This window comes from Anguilla rostrata, chromosome 3, assembly GCF_018555375.3.
Source record: "Anguilla rostrata isolate EN2019 chromosome 3, ASM1855537v3, whole genome shotgun sequence".
Taxonomy (NCBI): Eukaryota; Metazoa; Chordata; class Actinopteri; order Anguilliformes; family Anguillidae; genus Anguilla; species Anguilla rostrata.
In genome coordinates, this window is record NC_057935.1 from 70,410,317 (window position 1) to 70,429,075 (window position 18,759).

Consider the following 18,759-nt stretch of genomic DNA (forward strand, 5'->3'; position numbering starts at 1 on the left):
TAATAATACTTGCTGAAATGATCCCAATATAAGAATGTTTTCCCACTACAAAAATATTTTTATGTGGCTCCCATTTTAGACATGAGAAATTTCTTAGATTTTTTTAAATGATGAAAATAAGAAGACAACCTTGTCGTGAACCTTCAGCGAATCACCTGTATTAAAAGTCCAAGTAATTTTCTCTGCATTATTTAAAGAATAGCACTCTTCAGTGAGAAAACTGTAAAATTATTTTTGGGAGTGGGACTATAGTGTTTTTGGAGCTCCATATAACGGGGAGATTTTTTTTAACCTTTTGTGCAGTTTGTATAATGGCAGTTTAACAAGTATAATTTTAAACAATATGTTGTACATACTGTATGCTGACTAGCATCCGTTTTTTGTGTTCCAGTGAGTTGGCACTGCGCTGTACGTACTAACTTTGATGCTGAGAAGGCTCGCCGCTTCCGCATTACCATAATAACCTATGCCCACATCTCCTTTTTAGCGCCTTCTGTGACAACAATCTATTGCACCAGCCTTTTATAGACTTATGTAATGCCACATTAAATTGCTTTCAAAGTAACTCCACCCTGTGTCGTGTTGCTCCTGTGTCCGTACTTTCCTACGAGTGGAGTGTTCACAAAATATTTGTACATGGATGTCCGGCTCGTGATCCCCAGTAATTGTTGGGAGAAATTTACCGGTAGTTTCTCAAGAATTTGAGTGTCAGTGACTTGGACAGGTAACCTCCTTGGGGTGAGGGCTGAAGACGGAGGAGGAAACTTCTTAGATTGTAAACAGGACCACAGCAAAGCTAAAAAATCCTGCATAGAATGCCTTTAAAATATAGGCCCGATATTAATGGAACAAGTCTCAGTATTTGAGGATTTTTACAGTACTGGACGTCCTGTTATAGCTGGACAAAGCAGTGACTTTACAATTCTGGGTTCCAGCCCAAATTTAGAGCATCTTGAACACAACATCATTTCACGTACAATGGATTATTACCATGAGCTACAATACTCTCCCACACATTTGCGTTGTAATTTCACCATTTTTAAGACGTTGGCGTTTATTTTCCACGGCCCCGTGAATTAAATGCCAGTCCATACGGTCCATCTGAATCAAACTCCCTTTCGAGACCCTCAAGCGTGCGACGAAGTTCTTTCAAGGCCGGGAGCCTCGGATCAAAGCTCCCGCCTGGCCTGCAGCTTCGCTGCCCTGTAGATGTGGACGTCCCGCTGGGCCTCGTAGTGCACCTCCTGCACGTCGAAGCTCTGGCGCAGCGTGTCGAGGAACGCGACGTCGCGGTCGTAGCGGATCCGGCAGGCGAGCAGCACCGCGGTTCCGTCCGAGCTCAGGTGCTCCAGGGTCCGCAGCAGGGCCGGGAACGTCTCCTCCAAGTACACGATGTCCGCCCCCAGCACCACGTCATAGCCGCCCGCCGGGTAGCGCTCCAGCCCTTCCCCCCAGGTGAGCTCTGAGACCGCCACTGCCCCCTGCTGCTCTGGAGGAACGTTATCATGCACGTTGGCACGCAGGAGCTCCAGGGCTGGCTCTCTGTCTGTGATCGTTACTCTGGCACCTGGGGGGAGGCCTGTACAATTAGCCTGGTCATACAGCATGGCAGACACACAAGCGCACAGCAGACAATACCAGCTGACTATATTCAATGCTTTATTTCGCTCTCAATTTGGAATGCCCAAGTGCACCTACAACCTCCACTACCAACTTGAGAGAACGCAGATAGACGTGCTCTCATGAAACGTGTCATGAAGCCACTTCTGACACCAGTCTTGTCTATGAACTTCTCTCATAGGCCAGAGGAAGGCACTTCAGGTGCAAGTTTAACAAGTAGATGGTGGAAACAGACTCACTAAGTATGTGAACAATGTAACAAGATTGTGTTTGCTGGATCATATATAGATAGTTTTTCACTACATCGGATCGTTTTGGATCGTATCATAGCAAAATTTGCGATACTGGAAAATATTAAACCGTTGAAATCAAACCAATAATCAAAATCGTATCTTATAGGGGTGAAGCCTGAGGAGTCGCGTGTACGAACGCTCACCTAGCAACGCTGCCACGATGCCCGCCAGCCCCGTGCCCGCCCCCAGCTCGATGACAGCCTTGCCCGCCAGCTCGATCTGGCCCAGCTCCATGTACATACACAGCACCACAGCCTGTCCAGAGACAGAAGCACGCATGCGTCATCCTCACGGGGATTTACCGGTCACAAGTTTTTTTTTTTTTTTATATCAGCTTAGTCTGTGTTTATCTAGTTTCCATATCCTTGGTAATGTTGTGTGTGTGTGTGTGTGTGTGTGTGTCTAGTAAATACCTATGTGTCCTGTATAGATCCGTGGTAACATCATTTTGGACATGCTTCCATGGGCTCTAAACCTCTTTCTGTGTATCTAGCCTATTCCCATGTGGATCCAACTAGAGAGCAGCATCTTAGAAGTCACCGAATACTCTTCCTTCTTCCCGACAGAATCCGCGGGCTACAAGTTGCCTGCTCACAAGTAAATATCTGAAATAAAAACTAAGCAGTTTGCACCTTTGAACTGTTTGGCCGGTTCATCCTGTCTATCGAGTCACCTAGTGTACCCGTGTCCCATGTACCCACACCACGACGATGCCGTTTACGCAGTAACAACACAATTACAACACTCACTGCATCCCACACCACGGCAGCCACTCCAAGCCGGTTCCAGTCCTGAGTAAGACGCAACCGGCGGTTTGCGAAGTGAAATTCGACCGAAGGATCGTGAAGTTTGGAGAGAGCGGGGATAGAATTCCGATCATAGGGTACCAGTGCCATCATCTAAAGAAGCTTTTGACAAAAAATGACAAAAAAACCATTATCTTAAATCACACCCAATGTAACATTTGACAGCATTACAGAATAATAACTGCTCGCAATAGAGAATGAAATTATTTTTTTATAGTTTACACAACACTCATTTGCACGCCAACATCGTCGCATACTCACAGTAGTCTACGAATTTGGCAGCTGCTCGGAACGCATGCGTAGGTAAATCTAACAGACCATTCTCAGTCGATGATTCGTCTTTAACAAAATTTGTGTTTATTGGCTTATTAAATTTTCTTAGCACTGAGCTAGTTAGTATTACTTATATTTTAACATTGTATGTAACCATCACGTAAAGCTAATTTCGCCGTAAACGAGTCCACTCGAAAGTGAGAAAGTGAAATTGAACACACATACTGACACCTAGCATCTAGATAGCGACCCAACGAGCCAATATAGAAATATATACATTGCACAGTTAAAGCTAAACTCAACCGAAACTACCGTGCGTTCGTCTACAATAGATTATCTACATTACTTGCGGAATATGACATTCTTTGAAAAGACGTTTTAGCAGATGCGAGATATTTGCTACTGTATAATCCTGCTCGCTGTAGCTAGCGTTTTGCTCGTTCACGTCATCGGAACAGAGAACCTCAGCTTGTCTCAGAAAATAGGTTCGCTGTCGACATATTTTCGCTTTCTAGCTTTTCATAAGTCTCTTTTGGGCAACGGAAAATGAACTCAGGTCCGTTAAAATGAATAAACAATTTATTGACGGATGACTTAAGAACTTAAACTTTTTCAAGCCACAGTTGCAACAAGTATACTGTTGCTTTAAGTATTAAGTGGGCTATGCTACACCACAGTTTGTGTCCAATCAGATCAAAGAATTCATTTAATCAAATGGTAGACATCTATTTCAGTTTGAAGGTTGGTGCGAGATGATTGACATAACAATGGATCAGTAAGAAAAATGTGTGAATTATTTTACATTTTGTAGACAAATAAGACGACAGATCTGTGTAAGTATATGGCAAATCAACGCGTGACCCTTTTAAATGACATGGATTTTAACCAATGGCTAGAGGGTATTTGTTTATTTTGATTGTCAGTCCAATCGTAGTTGATGGAATTTAAAAATGGGCGGGTCTTGCATTCCTGCCAGGTAGCGACGTTAGGAACAGATGGCGTTGGTGGCGGGGAGTGGATCACTGAATTGGCCGGCTGGGCGGAGGGGATAGCGGGGGATCCTCGTTACCAGGCCGGGGACAACAACCGAGTTCCGGGACGGCTCAAGCAGGATAAAGACTTGCATGTCCTCTGGCTTGGAATCATTCTGAACTAAAAGAAGGACAGGCACTTTCTGAAGGCCTACCGCCTCGGAATATAGTTGGGGATTGATCCATTCTCTGAACGATCGGGAGTGGGAAGCGATCTGGCTTGCTAGCTAGTCTCGGACACTGTGGACCGCTGGAGAACTCGGATTCGAATCGGTGATTTACCGTTTGAACGGCATGTCGGGAAGCGAGCTTGCTAGCCAGTAACTTGTTTTGCTTAATTTCAACTGCAGTATTAGGACGGAAAAGGGATTTAAATGTTCTGTGACGTTAGCCAGTTTAGTTAGCTTAACTAGCTAGATAATCGTCTTTAAATGAATGTAGCTAGCTTATTGGTAGGTTAGCTGGAAAGACTACAATGATTGAGTTGCCGACTGTATTAGTTACCATATTCAGTAAGTTCTCAATCGGTTTGAGTGCCTAGATTGCATGTCTAGATTGCTTGCTTAGTTAGTTTGTTCGGATTTTAAGGTGAATCGTTCGTAGCTGACTTGATAACTTCACTGCAATCAACAATTTATCGTTTGCTTTGACGACCGTCAGATCAGCTCGCGAAAGCTGTATTGAAGCGTCTTAACTGCACCAATACCAGCACCAAATGTGGGTACGAGCACGCCCTCGTATAGGGAAAGGCATGTTACTAATTTTGTATTATCAATCAAGTTAGTTATTTGAATTTTATCTATTATTTCGTGTGTGTAAAACTAGTCATACACTACATTTGTATCAGTTTTAGCGTTTCTATTTTTAAACCAGTTCCAATTAAGTTAGTGCTCAAATTGAATATCGGTCGCCATCAAGTTCTTAGTTAATGTAGGTAGGTGTGAATATTGAACACGCTGTACTCTGTTAGCTAGCTAACTGGCTAGCTCGGGAACGGCCACACACTCTTCGATCCCCAGTGTTAAGACTGTGTGAAGTCAGAAATGGGGAACACGGTGGCGTGTTGCGTGTCCCCCCGGGGGAGCCCGAAGATCGCGAGACCACCAGACCGCCAGGAAGACTACCAGGTCAACACCGACCTGAGCGAGGACACCGGCCCGTACCTGCAGCACATAAGCGACAGAGAGGTGCCAGACGGTAGGTGTCTCGCTCACGCCCCGAATCTGTCCCCGTGATTGCGAGGGAGTTTTTGCGTACCCAGGGCAAGCCCAAACCACAAGAGGTTTGTGCTGACAAATAATGCTTCAAAGGCGATTTCGTTGAAGGGTTTCATTATGCTTTCAAGCGAGGCACTTTTCCATAATTTAATGCCGTGCTCACCTCTTGCCAGGGTAAACTTTGCAGAGCACATAGCAGCTGGTATCTTGGTGATAAGATGGAAGTGTGTTCCTTACTATGGTGCCTCGCACAGTACTGAGAATGCAATTGTCTCGTTTTTGTAGATTAACCCTTACTCTCTGTCCCAATTCAAAAGGACTGAACTTTATTGCCCTGTTTCACAAAGACGTTAGAGCTTTTATAGTCTGTCTCCAGCTGTGGTTGTACAGACTGTCGATGAGCATTCAGGGCCGTAAAGGAAGTGTTGAGGCATGTGGACTACCGACAAAACGCTTTCTGGCTTCTCTTAATCAGACACAGCCACACACCAAGCATCAGTAATAGACCTTTACATAGGCTAGAGGATCCATATTTGACATCAGTCAAAAGTCATGTCCTATGTCTGGCCGGCATTGATCAGTGGTCACATGGCTTTTTTTTTTTTTACAGCTGTTGATGTTCAGTGTCACTTTTACTCACTGGGGTTAAGTTCTTACGGTCACACACAAAAATAGGCTCCTGAAAATGTCCAGCTGACTTTTATAATCCACGTCGGCCTCCCAGCCCCCCCCCCCCCCCCAATACCCCAATACACATCCTCGCCCTCAGCTGTTGCCACCTCCGATCCTGAGACATTCCAGGGTACCTGAACAGCGAGTGTTCTACCTGCTGGGGGACTAGGAGTGGGGTCGACTGGGGAATGGCTGAGCCTCCAGGAATTCTGCCAGCAATTCTTGGAATTCTTACTACGGGATTCGACCCGGGCAGCAGCTGCCTCATTGCGCACCGGCGGGCATCCGCATGGGGGGGGCTCTGGCGATGAAAACAAGGCGCTCCTACTCGCCATTCACAGATGCAAAAAAAACCCTAAAGAGGTAGACTGAAGCAGATAGCCTATCCGTAGAAACCCATGCAGATGAAAGAGGTCCTGATGGCACTACATACGTTCTCTTGCCTTATTGCGAACATTTCTATTGCACGGTAGCTGTAGGTCAAGGGGAATGTAAGCTGCTGTTGGTTGTTTGTGGTAAGCACAAGCTGTTTGTTAAGTATACACAGAAGAATACTCGCTGTAAATCAAGTGATAGAGTGCATTTTACCCCAGTAGATAGGCTAATCTTTTGACCAGTGTGGGCGCGTACAAACACAGTTAGTTGAATTGGTGCTGAAGATTTTATTTTTTGTTCTTTATTAGTGAAGATTTCTTCAGAAGGAGCGTGATGGATATTTAAACAGACTAAGGGCTTCTGGGGAGATCAAAAACCTCTGGGAAAGTTGAAGAGATTTTTTTTTTTTAAAGGGGGGGATAGGTTTGATTTTGAAATCATACAGCTCGTGATCTTTACCTCGTCTGCACTTTCGGGTTGTTGTGGGACATTTCTGCCGTGGTGTCTGGCCAGTGACCATGAAGCCTTGGATGGTCCTGAACACCCGCTGCATTTCCTTTATCTACGTTAGATTTTTATTGTTGGGGTTCCATTGCACGTTATCGAGCTGTGGGACTAAGTGTGCGGAAGGCAAGGACTCCTGGGCGCTTTCCAAGTTCAGCATTTTATTTGTCATTGTGGTACAGAGCTTGAAATCGGTCACACAATTATGCCGGTTAACCCTTCAAAGAGTAAGATCACAAATGCCTGATTGGAATGTTCTTAACTGCAATTCTAATGCTGATGTCACAATCGCTGCTGGTAGTTGAAAGAGTTCTAGAACACTGACTTCAAACTTTGGAAGAAAAAAAAAAAAAAAACATTCCAAAAAACCTGCTCTTTCAAAGGGTGGAAAATCCCACTGGAACAGGTCATCTTACATGGTCCAGCTTTGAAGTGCACCCTGGGAAACGTCTCTGGAGTTGTCTTTCAGAAGTGCTGGTTTATAAATGGCCAGTGTGAACATGTCAGAATTGATCTGAGTTCATTTTGGGGGAAAGGTTTTAGGGGGCAAAAGTCGAGTAGATATTTCTGTTTTCTAGATATTTCTGATAACTCTGTTCAGAGCATACACCCCCCCCCCCTCCCTCGCCCTGTGTGTCTGTAAGGTCTGTGGTTCTTTTAGTACTGTGATTCCATCTCTGTGTCCTCTGCTTCCCCCTCCTCCCCCATCTCAGTGAAGTGTGAAAATGCTAAACGAGGACAGATTTCCTACTTTTCTTTATACATATAAATAGCCTTCCCCTTCACAGTCTCTGGTACTCAAATGTATCAATAATTATGAAAAAGTTGGATATGCCACATATTCAAGTATTTTACGGACTCTGCTTAAGCTCTCTTGTGAAGGGATGAATTAAGTTAGAAATTTAAGACTGTAGCCTCCCCTGTGTATGAGGAGGGGCTGCTAGGTTAAAAGCAAAGTGCAGAATTAAAGAAAAGATGTCACTTACAGCTGTAGGTTTTTTTTTCCACATCCTGCCTTAGTCTAGGTCACCACGAACCAAAAAAGAATCCTGATAAATAAGGTCTCGCAGTGAATTTTTTATTAGTTAAGGGAGCTTTTGATTTGAAACGGGGAGAAGCTTTCAGAAGCAATGATGGTCAGATGAAAAGGCTGGAGCCTGCAGGTCAGCCAGTAATCTGGGTTCAGAGGTCAGATGCGTGGCGTATTTTAAAATCCAAACAGTGGTTCAGTGGAAGCTGTGTCTTTGCTCAACATCTTGAGATCCTGAGAGACAACAAACTGCGTTGTTGGTGTTGTTGTGGGTTTGTGACAGTCATTTTTAGAATTGTGGGGGAGAGGCTTAAAAAAAAAAAAAAAAACAACAAAAAAAACAGAGAAGAAACCAGAAAACCAGGGATGGGATTCTTTGCTTTGAGCTGTAAAGAAAGGGAAATGTGGACCAGGATTATGTCACAATATTTATGGGCGCCTGACACCATGAGATCACAATATGCTTTGAAGAAGAGTAGGCTAAACGCATTACAGGTAATGCTGAACTTTCTTCATGGGGAATAAGCAGCATATCGCCCACCCCTGTTGGGCTGTGCATTGGCTGCTCTTGGCCGGGCTGTACCCCTGTAGTGAAAGCTGCACTCGTTTATTTTTTACATCAGAGCCCCGCCCTCGCTGTCCCGTGTCGAACCCGGGGCTCGGCTTCACGCGGCCGCGGTGCGGTTACCCACGGTTACCTGCGGTTTAGATCGCTGGAGAGATCGACGGGGTTTTCACACGCCGCAGGTGATCAGACGACCCCCTGGGTTGCCGGGGACGATGACTTCTATTTCCCCCCCCCCCCCGGGAGGGCCCTCCAGCCGTAACAACGGCAGCGGTCGATAGCGCTCTTATCAGATCAGTCTGGCTACCTGGGCTGACCTGGCCGGCTGCCCGCACCCTTATGAAGGGTCCCCTCCCGTAGCGTAGCGTAGCTTAGCTTAGCTTACCCGCTGTCCGTGTGTTCAGCTGGATCTCTATTGAGCCAACAGAGGCTTAACACCATGCACAGCGGTGAATGGGGCTGTGTCTCTCCCAGGGTGCGCAGACCTGTTGTTCTACACACACACACCTGCTAATTCGCTGCTAATTCCCTGTGCTCGTTTGCCACTTTGGATTGGGTGTGTTGCAAGCCCCTCCTCGGGTACGTGCGCATTGTATTTTAAAACGTTTATTTTTGAATAAGACGCCACAGGCGCGGGTAAAGCTCGACCCGTCTGAAGTAGTCTGAAAGGAAATGGAATATAACCACCAGCTCAAATCACAAATTACTGCATTTGTAGTGTAAATGCACAGACGTGGGCTAAAGCCGTGTAATTTGAGATTGAGTTTTTAATGCACTGCTGTACAGTTGTACACGGCCAGGACCCATTTAAGCAATCTGGGCTTCAGAGGACTAAAGTAAGTTTGACTATCACCAAGCTGAAATATATGGGGCACTTATTCTCAGTCTTCTAATGCCAACCAAATAAACTTTTCGAGCTAGTGCGTACTCTAGTGGGTACCATAGAAACCCTTAGAGATAATTTACTCTGGTTGCAACCAAAGAAACTTTTCAAGCCGGTGTACTTATCCATTTTATTTACCTATCCAGGGCAGAAAAGGCGTCAGAGTTAGCGTCCGGGTTCATTTCTCTTTACTGAATACACAGCACCAGTGTCTTGTGCTGGTGTACGTGGTTTGGCACACGTTTGATCTTGTACTTGATTATGGCACATATTTGATCTTGTACTTGATTTGGCACACATTTGAGGCAGACTAACTGAAATGCACGGCATGCTGTTTGGGGAGGGGAGGGGGGAACAGAAACGCACCTTTCCCAGGCAGAGCGAAGTCAGATTGGCAGTCGGGGGGGTTTGTTTGGGTATGCCCCCTGGGGCAGTGTTGAGCTTGTTGGCGCTATGGCAACCACCTCATACCAGGCTCCGTTACTCCTGGCTGAAGTTCCCAGACCCCCCCCCCAATTCGACGTACAGATGCCGTGTGTTGATAGGAATGGCTCCAGGAATGTTTCGAAGGGGGGGGGGGTCTGGGAACTTCAGCCAGGAGTAACGAAGCCTGGTATGAGGTGGTTGCCATAGCGCCAACAAGGGGGGGGGGGGGGCATTAGGATGCTGCCCATCACTAAGGCATGTCCCAGTCTGGCAAGAGTTTTAAAAACTGCCTGTGTGATACACACACACACACACACATACAGAATGTGTGTGTGTATGTATGTGCGTGTGTGAGTGGGTGTTCCCAAGCTTGTGTCGCCGGTTCCCGAGATGGACGCTTTCCTCTCCCCTGCAGTTTCCCGTTGCAGCTGAGGCGTTCTGTATTCCCGACGGGGTGCTATGGGGTCCCATCCCGCTCACAGTGCCCTGCAGACGGTGGGGTGCTATGGGGTCCCGTCCCACTCCAGTCCCTGTGCCCTGCCGACAGCGGGCTGTTATGGGGTCCCATCCCGCTCCCAGTGCCCTGCAAACAGCGGGCTGTTGTGGGGTTGCGTCCCGGCTGCTCTTTCTCTCTCAGAAACGCCCTAACGGGAGGCGGCAGCTCGATTTCTGAGAAATGTTTTTTTTTTATCTCCACATCTCCCGATTCAGAGTACGGGCAGGCCGAGCGGACGGAAAACAGGAAGTGAGTGATGTCATAAGGGCTCAGTCGAGAGCGAGCGGGACAGGGACACGGGGGTTAAAAGCAAACAGGAGTGCCAGCTCATGTGGGCGTGGTGGGTGTGGTTCATTAACACACCCGTGGAATGGGCTTGGTCTGGAGAAAGCGCTGCGATACTGATCTAATACAGGACGCTGTCAGGACACGGTCACTGTGGGGACACAGGCACTGTGGGGACATGGGCACTGTGGGGACATGGGCACTGTGGGGACACGGTCACTGTGGGGACATGGGCACTGTGGGGACATGGGCACTGTGGGGACATGGGCACTGTGGGGACATGGGCACTGTGGGGACATGGGCATTGTGGGGACACGGTCACTGTGGGGACACGGTCACTGTGGGGACATGGGCACTGTGGGGACACCGGCCTTGAAGTCTGAGATATCTGAGCTGTGCAGGAAGAGGCTCCTTTATTAGTGTGAAGAGTCAGAGTTTGCTGTTCGCCGTGTTGGCGCCAAATAATAATAATGAAAGAAAATAATAAATCTTTGCATCCCCTGAAAAGGCACTTTGTACATCAGGTGTGTGGCACGCCGTGACCTTTGACCTTTGTCTCTTTCAGATTTGGCTCCGGAGTCCAACCCCTCGGACCACGCCCGCGCCAGCACCATCTTCCTCTGCAAGTCCCAGACGGACGGTGAGTACCGGCCCCGCCCTCCTGACCGTAAAAACCCAACGAATCGATTGCGAACGTCTTTTCAGAGCAGAGGAAGGAGGGTCAGCCAGGTAGGCAATTGAACCGTCCTGTCGGATTTCACTACAACCCTAACAAAGCCACACCTCGTTCAGCAGCTGACATCATTCAGCATCCTGTTGAGCTGCTTATTTAGTAGAGTCAGGTGTGCCAAATCAGGGCTGAAATTGAAACCGCCTGGAAGGCGGACCTCCAGGAACAGGGTTGGCTGTCACTGGCCTAGGACCAACCTGTTAGATGCTCTTTGCTTTAATCTGGGAATTCTAGAACACCTTTTCTCTTGTTGCTGCGTTGATTTAGTGCCCCTGAGTGTAAGGGGCATTTAGAAGGCCTGTCGGATACAAAGCAGCGTGACAAATCTGGTAATTCTATACCTGAGTTCTGCAGAGCCTCTCCTCTGCTCGAAAGTTACAGGGCAGCACTGTGGCGGAGTGAGCGGGCGATGACCCAGAAGAGCATAGAGCCAGCTCTTTGATTCTCGTTTACACTTTAATTTGATGTCTGTATGTTCCTCTAAATTATTTGAAGGAGTTGACACTTGGTGGTAAGCAGTGTTAAATGTCTGGGTATGTCTTTAGTATTTTAGGTGCAGCTAGAAGACTTTGGGTTTGCAAACATATGTAACATAAAAATGCCACTCAGTGTCTTCTAAGAATTATAACTGCAGCCTCGCGAAAAGGAGGTTCTGGGTTCGAGTCCCGGCTGGCACGGATCCTCTCTGTGTGGAGTTTTGCGTGTTCCCCCCGTGTCCGCGTGGGTTTCCTCCGGGTACTCCGCTTTCCTCCCACGACCAAAAACACGTAGCACAGATGAAATTGAGCCTGCCTGGCTAACTGTGGCTCATTCACAGAAGTGTTATTGATGTGCACTGTCCCTGTCAGATCAACTAATAAATCAGATTGCACTTTGTGATCGTGGGGGGGGGGGTGCCGAGTCAGCAGAATGAGCTCATTGCTGTCTGCGGTGCGGCTCTCACTCAGGGGGGGGCCCTTGCCCTTGGCCGTAATCATGAATAAACATCCTGGGGGGGGGGCAGCCGGTCCGTGCCGTATGGAGCAGCCATGAAGGACACACACACTTATCACTGACCTGCCGCCGTGTTGGGTTACTGTAGTGTAGGAGCTCAGACCCTGAAGGCTGGCTTTGATAGCCTCACACACACACTGCTCTAAATCACTGTACAGAGGCACTTCACCAGAGGGCTCCAAGCACAAAGCGCACTTCAAACAGATCCGTCCAGACCTGGAACCTGTAAATCAACAGAGCCGTGGTCTCCTGACTACAGTGCAGTCCCTACAATTCAGACCTCTGCTTTTTACATGAGTTTTTTTTTCCCTCATTTTCTGAGAAGTGAAGTGCAGTATGTTTAAGTGAGTTGAGTTAAAGTACCTGCCTCATGAAATCTTTAGCAGGTTTTAGCTGCTGCCCTGCGAGTAATGAACTTGTCTGTTCCTGATTCCTGTTTCAGTTTCATCCTTAACGCTACCTTCTCTGTTTTTCTGTTTTTTTTCCAGTGCGAGATAAAAGGAAAAGTAATCACATAAACCACGTAAGTAGCCCACTAAAAGTGGAAAAGGCAGTTTGGTGTAAATGTTTGGTGTAAATAATTAATGGGGAAAAGGATGTTTGGGTGATTAGATTTATACACTAAACTGTTTAACTGTGAAAATTATGTACGTTTGCAAAAAGCCAGTAGTGGCAAAAAAAAGAGGCTGGCTTTAATGATTGAATTAGTTGTGATGTGCCCGCCCCCCCCTCACCCCCCTCCGCTGCTCCCTGCATGTCTTGCATTCCTGTTTACTCTGCCCCCCCCCCCTCCCCCCCAGCCCCACCCACAGCAGAGAATGAGAGAATGGGGAGGGGGAGTGCAGATTCTTTACTGATTACCCGCAGTATGCTAACCAACCCCCCCCCCCTTACTGCCCACATGCCTTTTAACTGACTGTGTCCATCACAGTGGACTGTGAGGTCTGTGTCTGTCTCTCTCCTGTGTGTTTGTGTGTGTGTGTGTGTCTGTCTCTCCAGTGTGTGTGTATTTGTTTGTGTCTTTCTTATATCTGTGTATGCGTCTATCTCTCTCTTACGTGTGTGTGTCTGTCTCTCCATTGTGTGTGTGTGTTTGTCTCTCCTTTGTGTGTGTGTGTGTGTGTGTGTATGTGGCTGTGTCCTTCCTATGCTGTGTTGGTACAGTGTTGGGTTATATTTCTCTGTGAAATCTTGGGTTGAGCTAGCTCTGTGCTGCTACATTCATAAAGAAATGCTAGTGAAATAAGCAGAGTAGCTGCACACAGGTAGGCAGGGGAAATCTCACCCAAAGCCACTCCCAGAATGCAGTTCTGCCCTGTAGCCGAGTTACCACGGACATTCAGTACCAGGAGGAGGAGGATTAGAACCAAACCTGTGCGCGTGCACATTTGGTGGTGTGATGCTTTCCCTGTGTGTGTTTCTTCACAGATTCAGATGAGTAGAGCCAGAGTCAGCATCATTCTGGTTTATATTATTAGCCATCGGGGGTCGCTCACCTGTCAGAATGCTAGCGATGCTAGTGGTAGCGATGCTACAAGGCGCTAATTCCATAAATGTTCTTCTGTTGGTTTTGCCACCGTAAACCAGCCCTGGTTAATTTCCTTCGGCAGAGTATATCCGTGATGGAGTGGTCACCAGAGAAAGAGAATTTCCGTCATGATAAAGTCATAGTCGTGATAAAATTGATGTGTTTGACATATAAACCTGTTGTGAAAAATAATAAATAAAAGGTAAATAATGAAATTATGAAAAGAAAAATAATAAAAGTTATTAATAGTTATTACTTGTAAATGACTCGGTAACTACATATTCCACTATTTCTTCGTAATTACTTCTAAGCATCTCTTATGCTGTGCTGCTATATTTAGCCAATGTCTTTTCAAGTAATGGGGTGAAACGTTTATGAGAATGTCTAAGAATATCACAGCAACAGCAAGTGCTGTGCTGAGATTTGAATGCAGCGGCGTTGTTCTCAAGCGGTGGATGTAGTGCCGTAAAGGTGCTCCCTCTAGTGGCTGTCATGGGCCATAGCTTCCAGGAGATTGACAGGGCCATACTCTCTGCTCGCGCCTATATGAACCTAACTCTTATGTGCGGAGTTACACATGCCCTGTCACTCGATCCAGTGACATTTCAGGGCATTATCTTGAGCGCGGGCATCGGTACGATCGCGGGTTATTTATAGCCGATTTCTCAGAGCAGTATTTCAAACGACCCGTCTTGCGGTGTGGAATGTGTCATAGTTTCTCCGCACAAACAGGTGTAAAACAGCTGTGTGCGCGCGACGGCGACCAGACTCGGCCACTTGTTTGACATTAACAGTAAATATTGTATTGTGTTGATTTTGGATGGAATAATGTTATAAATCCCTTTCTTTTAATAGAAGAAAATGATGGTCTGTGGAATAATGGTATACTGCTTGATTTTGGTGTAAACTGCATTACTTTTTATGTGCACGCTCGAATGTATCCTTGGTGATGTTCTGGGTCTGCTGTATCCATGGCCTGAAAATGGCCCGATGGTTTGCTGAAGTTTAGGGGTCTCCGGTTCACCTGGATACCTGAGTGGGCCCGCCCCCTCCTACATGCTCATTACGATTGGCTCTCCTTTCCCAGGTGTCCCCGGGTCCTCTCACCAAGAAGTACAGCTCCTGCTCCACGATATTCATAGACGACAGCACGGTCAGCCAGCCCAACCTCAAAAGCACAATCAAATGGTGAGCGGAACTGACCGTTAAACATCTACCGGCTGCCTCAGTTGCTGCCGGATTTAGCCGGCGCCGTTCTTTAAGTGAGAGTTCGCGGCCGTTAGCCGAGTGGAATTTCCGTACGACGTCATTTAGAATCTACGCTCGTCGTCTCCCAGTGACAGCGCGCGCTTTTGGCACAGGCTCGCGAGCGCACGTTCTAGCACAAGTTCGCGAGCGGGGCGCCGCGCTTGCCTAACGTGATTTTCCATAATACAATTATGCGGTATTGAGCTGACAGAGTTTAATTGGAAGCTTGGGAGCAAACCGCAATTTTTTATCCCCCGTCGTAAAATTAGTTTCACTTCGTTTCAGTGCCATATTTTAGTCTGAACAGTCTCATTAGAGGTCATTAAATTAAAAATGCATCACACTCGATATTAATTCTAATCTTCTGCGCTGACGCATACAGATGCTAATACTCCAGAGTTTTATTGCAGATCGCCGTCCCTCAGGCCACAAGTTCATTAGCACAGGCAGTAAAATATTGAATATGGTAATTTGGAAATTAATCCACACGTGCAAAGTGAATGATTGCTCCACGCTGTAATTGAATGGTAATGGGAATGAATAAATGAGCACAGTAAGAGAGAGTGGTGTAAAAATGAGAGAATATTAGAATATGAAATCATATTAGACTACACTTCATTTCGATTCCACATCAGTTATCAGTTATGAGATATGAATATGAGATATGAAGTAGTAGTTTCGTGTGCTCGTGTACCTGCCTTTATTACATTTTGATATCTTCCTGTTTATAGGATAATCCTGATGCCGGTTTAAAGATCTCATAACCTGATAAATTCTTTTATGTTTTGTTGGGCGTGGATGAACATGAAGAGGCCTATATAATACTTTAGTTTTATGAAAGAATATTTAAGAAGCATACCATGTTTTGCATCTTTTAGTATGAAGTTCTTCAGGCTGTGACATGGGAACACTTAGAGATGGGGACCTAACTGAAGTGTGGGAGGTGAACTGTCGTGTTAATTTCTCATGGAATGGTTCAGATGATTTTTACGTGGTTATTACATTCAGGGGGGCGGAGCTAAGGGGTCTAATTGGGAACCGTAACCTGGTTTCTTGGGTCCGGATTGGTTGCTGATATTAAGGCGAAAGCAAAAACCAGCAGTCTCTGCGACCCCTCAGGACGAGGAATGAAGATGGCTGCCCTGTAGCGTTGCCTGCTCTCTGATGGCATAGTCATCCTCCTCCTCATGTTTGGCAGGCGCTGTGAAATGACATCGTTTGCCCTGTAGACTGAGGTCAGGCCACAGGCCTGAGTGGGCTCTGGTGGGACCGAGTCTTTGTGTTCTTGCGCAATGCACTTTACCTCAGTTGCCCTTTTTAGAAATCCCACTGCGCATACTCTCTCTGGACAAAGCCAGCCAGCCAGCCGTGCAAACACGATACGTAATGTCATCTTTAACAACAATAAAAGCCCTTTGAGGTTTCTGGGAGATTTAACTGCTAACTGCCTCTCTTTCCCCTTTCTTTTCAGTGTAACGTTAGCAATATACTACCACATAAAAAACAGGTAAGTTTCTGATTTTTTTTCCCACCGCCAGCTGTAGTGTTGTGTGAAGTGTGTCTTAGTGCGAGAGCTGCGATTGGCCGTCCCTTTTCCGGGGGTGAGGGGAGGAGTCGCTCGAGCAGAAGCGTGCGAGTGCGTCAGGGCGCATTCCTCCCGTGTTCGCGGTCCGCGGCGATTACGTTCAGCACGCTCCGCCATCTTAGGAGGCTTTGTGTCGCGTGCCCAGCGCACTGGATACGTGTGGGGTGTGAGCGTTTCATAACCGTGCCCAGTCGTTTGTGTGTGTGTGTGTGTGTGTGTGTGTGCGTGTTTCTGTGTTAACACAATGTGGTTGTTCCCCAGGGACTCAGACCGGTCGCTGGACATATTTGACGAGAAAAAGCACCCCCTGTCGGTGAGTGAGGGGCGGGGTGTAACGGGGCTGCGGGGGGGGGGTGTCTAACAGCCCCCGATGGATACTTTTTCCAGGATACACTGTGCCTATTTGTAAAATCTCCACTAGGGGGCAGTGTTGAATCATCAGCATCTCTGCCTTCCTGGCGAACACACAGGTTTTGCTTTTGCTTTTCACTGAGTGTCTGGGCCCCCCCTTCCCGTTTCAGTACCATATAGAACCTTTCAGAAGCAATAAAAAAAAATCGCTTTGTCCCAGCGCACTTCTGTGTGGTGTAAGCGTAAATTTCGTGTGGGGTGGGAAAAGGAAACAGTTTTACTGTGAAGTTCCCACCACAAGTGTCCATTAACAGCGCTATTGAAGCCGCGTATCGACAGTTAATAGAACACACACACACGCAGTTAATGTGTCTTATGGAACCGTGCAAACGTAAACACACATTAGGGTATATCTAAGGCATTACTGAGGCAGGGCTAGTAGTAGCGTACCTGGCTAACAGCCTGTTGACACCATTACCGCAGCTGCAGGCCTCCTCAGTAGATGTGACCCGTCAGTTCTGTGCTGTTATTTTCCGTTTGCTCTGTGGGCCTGGGGCTTAGTGATAAAACCTCCAGTGCTCGCTTCACCTCAGTGTGCAGCTGTACTCTCAGGTGATGCCGTGGCTGCATCAACCTTTCATGGCCTGCACAGAAAGGGTGAACCTGTGTGTGTGTGTGAGCTGTGTGTGTGTGTGTGCGTGCGTGCGATGCGTGCGTGTGTGTGTGTGTGTGTCTGTGTGCGCGTGCGTGCATGCATGTAAACATACTGCACTGAACAGCAGCCACATTTTGCAGTAGGTGGCAGTCTTATACTGTATTAAATATTACGTATTTCATTTATATATAATATGTATTTGATAGAGACAGTGTGAGACATTTTCAACACAAATATTGGCGCAACTAGTATATTCCACAGTTGGCTCAGATTAATTTTGTATCTGTAGACAGTGGGCGAGGTTTGAAAAGTGTATCGGAAATAAACCATGTTACAGGACTTATGGCAGGAGGGAAGGTGTATCGGTGACTAATGTGAACAGGAAGGTGGGTGAGTGTAATCATATGTGTGCTGTAGAAAGCAGACTGTGTGTTTGTGAGCCGTGTGTGTGTGGTGTGTGTGTGTGTGTGTGAGCTGTGTGTGTGTGTGTGTGTGTGTGAGCTCTGTGTGTGTGTGTGTGTGTGTGTGTGTGTGTGTGTGTGAGCTGTGTGTGTTTGTGAGCTGTGTGTGTGTGTGTGAGCCGTGTGTGTATGTGTGAGCTGTGTGTGTGTGTGTGAGAGCTCTGTGTGTGTGTGTGTGTGTCTGTGTGTGTTTGTGAGCTGTGTGTGTGTGTGTGTGTGTGTGTGAGCTGTGTGTGTTTGTGAGCTGTGTGTGTGTGAGCTGTGTGTGTGTGTGTGTGAGCTGTGTGTGTGTGTAGGTGTGTGTGTGTGTGTGTGTGTGAGCTGTGTGTGTTTGTGAGCTGTGTGTGTGAGTGTGTGAGCTGTGTGTGTGTGTGTGTGTGTGTGAGCTGTGTGTGTGTGTGTGTGTGTGTGTGTGTGAGCTGTGTGTGTGTGTGTGTGTGTGTGTGTTTGTGAGCTGTGTGTGTGTGTGTGTGTGTGTGTGTGTGAGCTGTGTGTAGGTGTGTGTGTGTGTGTGTGTGTGTGTGTGTGCGGGAGCGGTGAGCTGTTCTGACCGCACGCTTGCGCCTGCCTTTCAGAGAGAGCGCGTTCCTGATGACTACTCCCGCGTGGACCCCGAGCACAAGCTGATCTACCGCTTCGTCCGCACGCTGTTCAGCGCCGCCCAGCTCACGGCTGAGTGCGCCATCGTCACCCTGGTGAGCCGCCTGTCGATCACAGCCCCCGCTGTGGATT

At 47.2% G+C, this 18,759-nt stretch overlaps 2 protein-coding genes across 2 annotated transcripts in view; one reads left to right on the forward strand and one right to left on the reverse strand.

The window, feature by feature from the left end:
- Positions 1-138: 138 nt before the first annotated feature.
- mettl21a (methyltransferase 21A, HSPA lysine) lies at positions 139-3,656 on the reverse strand. The gene is made up of 4 exons (XM_064329590.1): positions 2,981-3,656; positions 2,663-2,821; positions 2,057-2,168; positions 139-1,567 (listed from the first exon to the last, which is right to left on the reverse strand). Exons 2-4 carry the CDS (start codon positions 2,810-2,812, stop codon positions 1,170-1,172), a joined length of 660 nt encoding a protein of 219 aa, XP_064185660.1. The 5' UTR covers positions 2,813-2,821; positions 2,981-3,656; the 3' UTR covers positions 139-1,169.
- Positions 3,657-3,952: 296 nt separating this feature from the next.
- Positions 3,953-18,759, forward strand: part of ccnyl1 (cyclin Y-like 1) — a 20,949-nt gene continuing 6,142 nt past the window's right edge. The window contains exons 1-7 of the mRNA XM_064329585.1: positions 3,953-5,220; positions 11,042-11,116; positions 12,688-12,722; positions 14,815-14,915; positions 16,447-16,482; positions 16,822-16,873; positions 18,603-18,722. Of these exons, the coding sequence (XP_064185655.1) occupies positions 5,067-5,220; positions 11,042-11,116; positions 12,688-12,722; positions 14,815-14,915; positions 16,447-16,482; positions 16,822-16,873; positions 18,603-18,722 (573 nt within the window). The 5' untranslated portion in view covers positions 3,953-5,066. The remainder of the gene's footprint in view (positions 5,221-11,041; positions 11,117-12,687; positions 12,723-14,814; positions 14,916-16,446; positions 16,483-16,821; positions 16,874-18,602; positions 18,723-18,759) is intronic.

Excerpts from the sequence above, each read along its gene's own strand:
- mettl21a (XM_064329590.1), bottom strand. The coding sequence starts at position 2,812 with ATGATGGCACTGGTACCCTATGATCGGAATTCTATCCCCGCTCTCTCC. Across the intron at positions 2,169-2,662 it reads CTGCCGTGGTGTGGGATGCA|GCTGTGGTGCTGTGTATGTA; the intron begins GTGAGTGTTGTA and ends GTCTCTGGACAG. Across the intron at positions 1,568-2,056 it reads CATCGTGGCAGCGTTGCTAG|GTGCCAGAGTAACGATCACA; the intron begins GTGAGCGTTCGT and ends GCCTCCCCCCAG.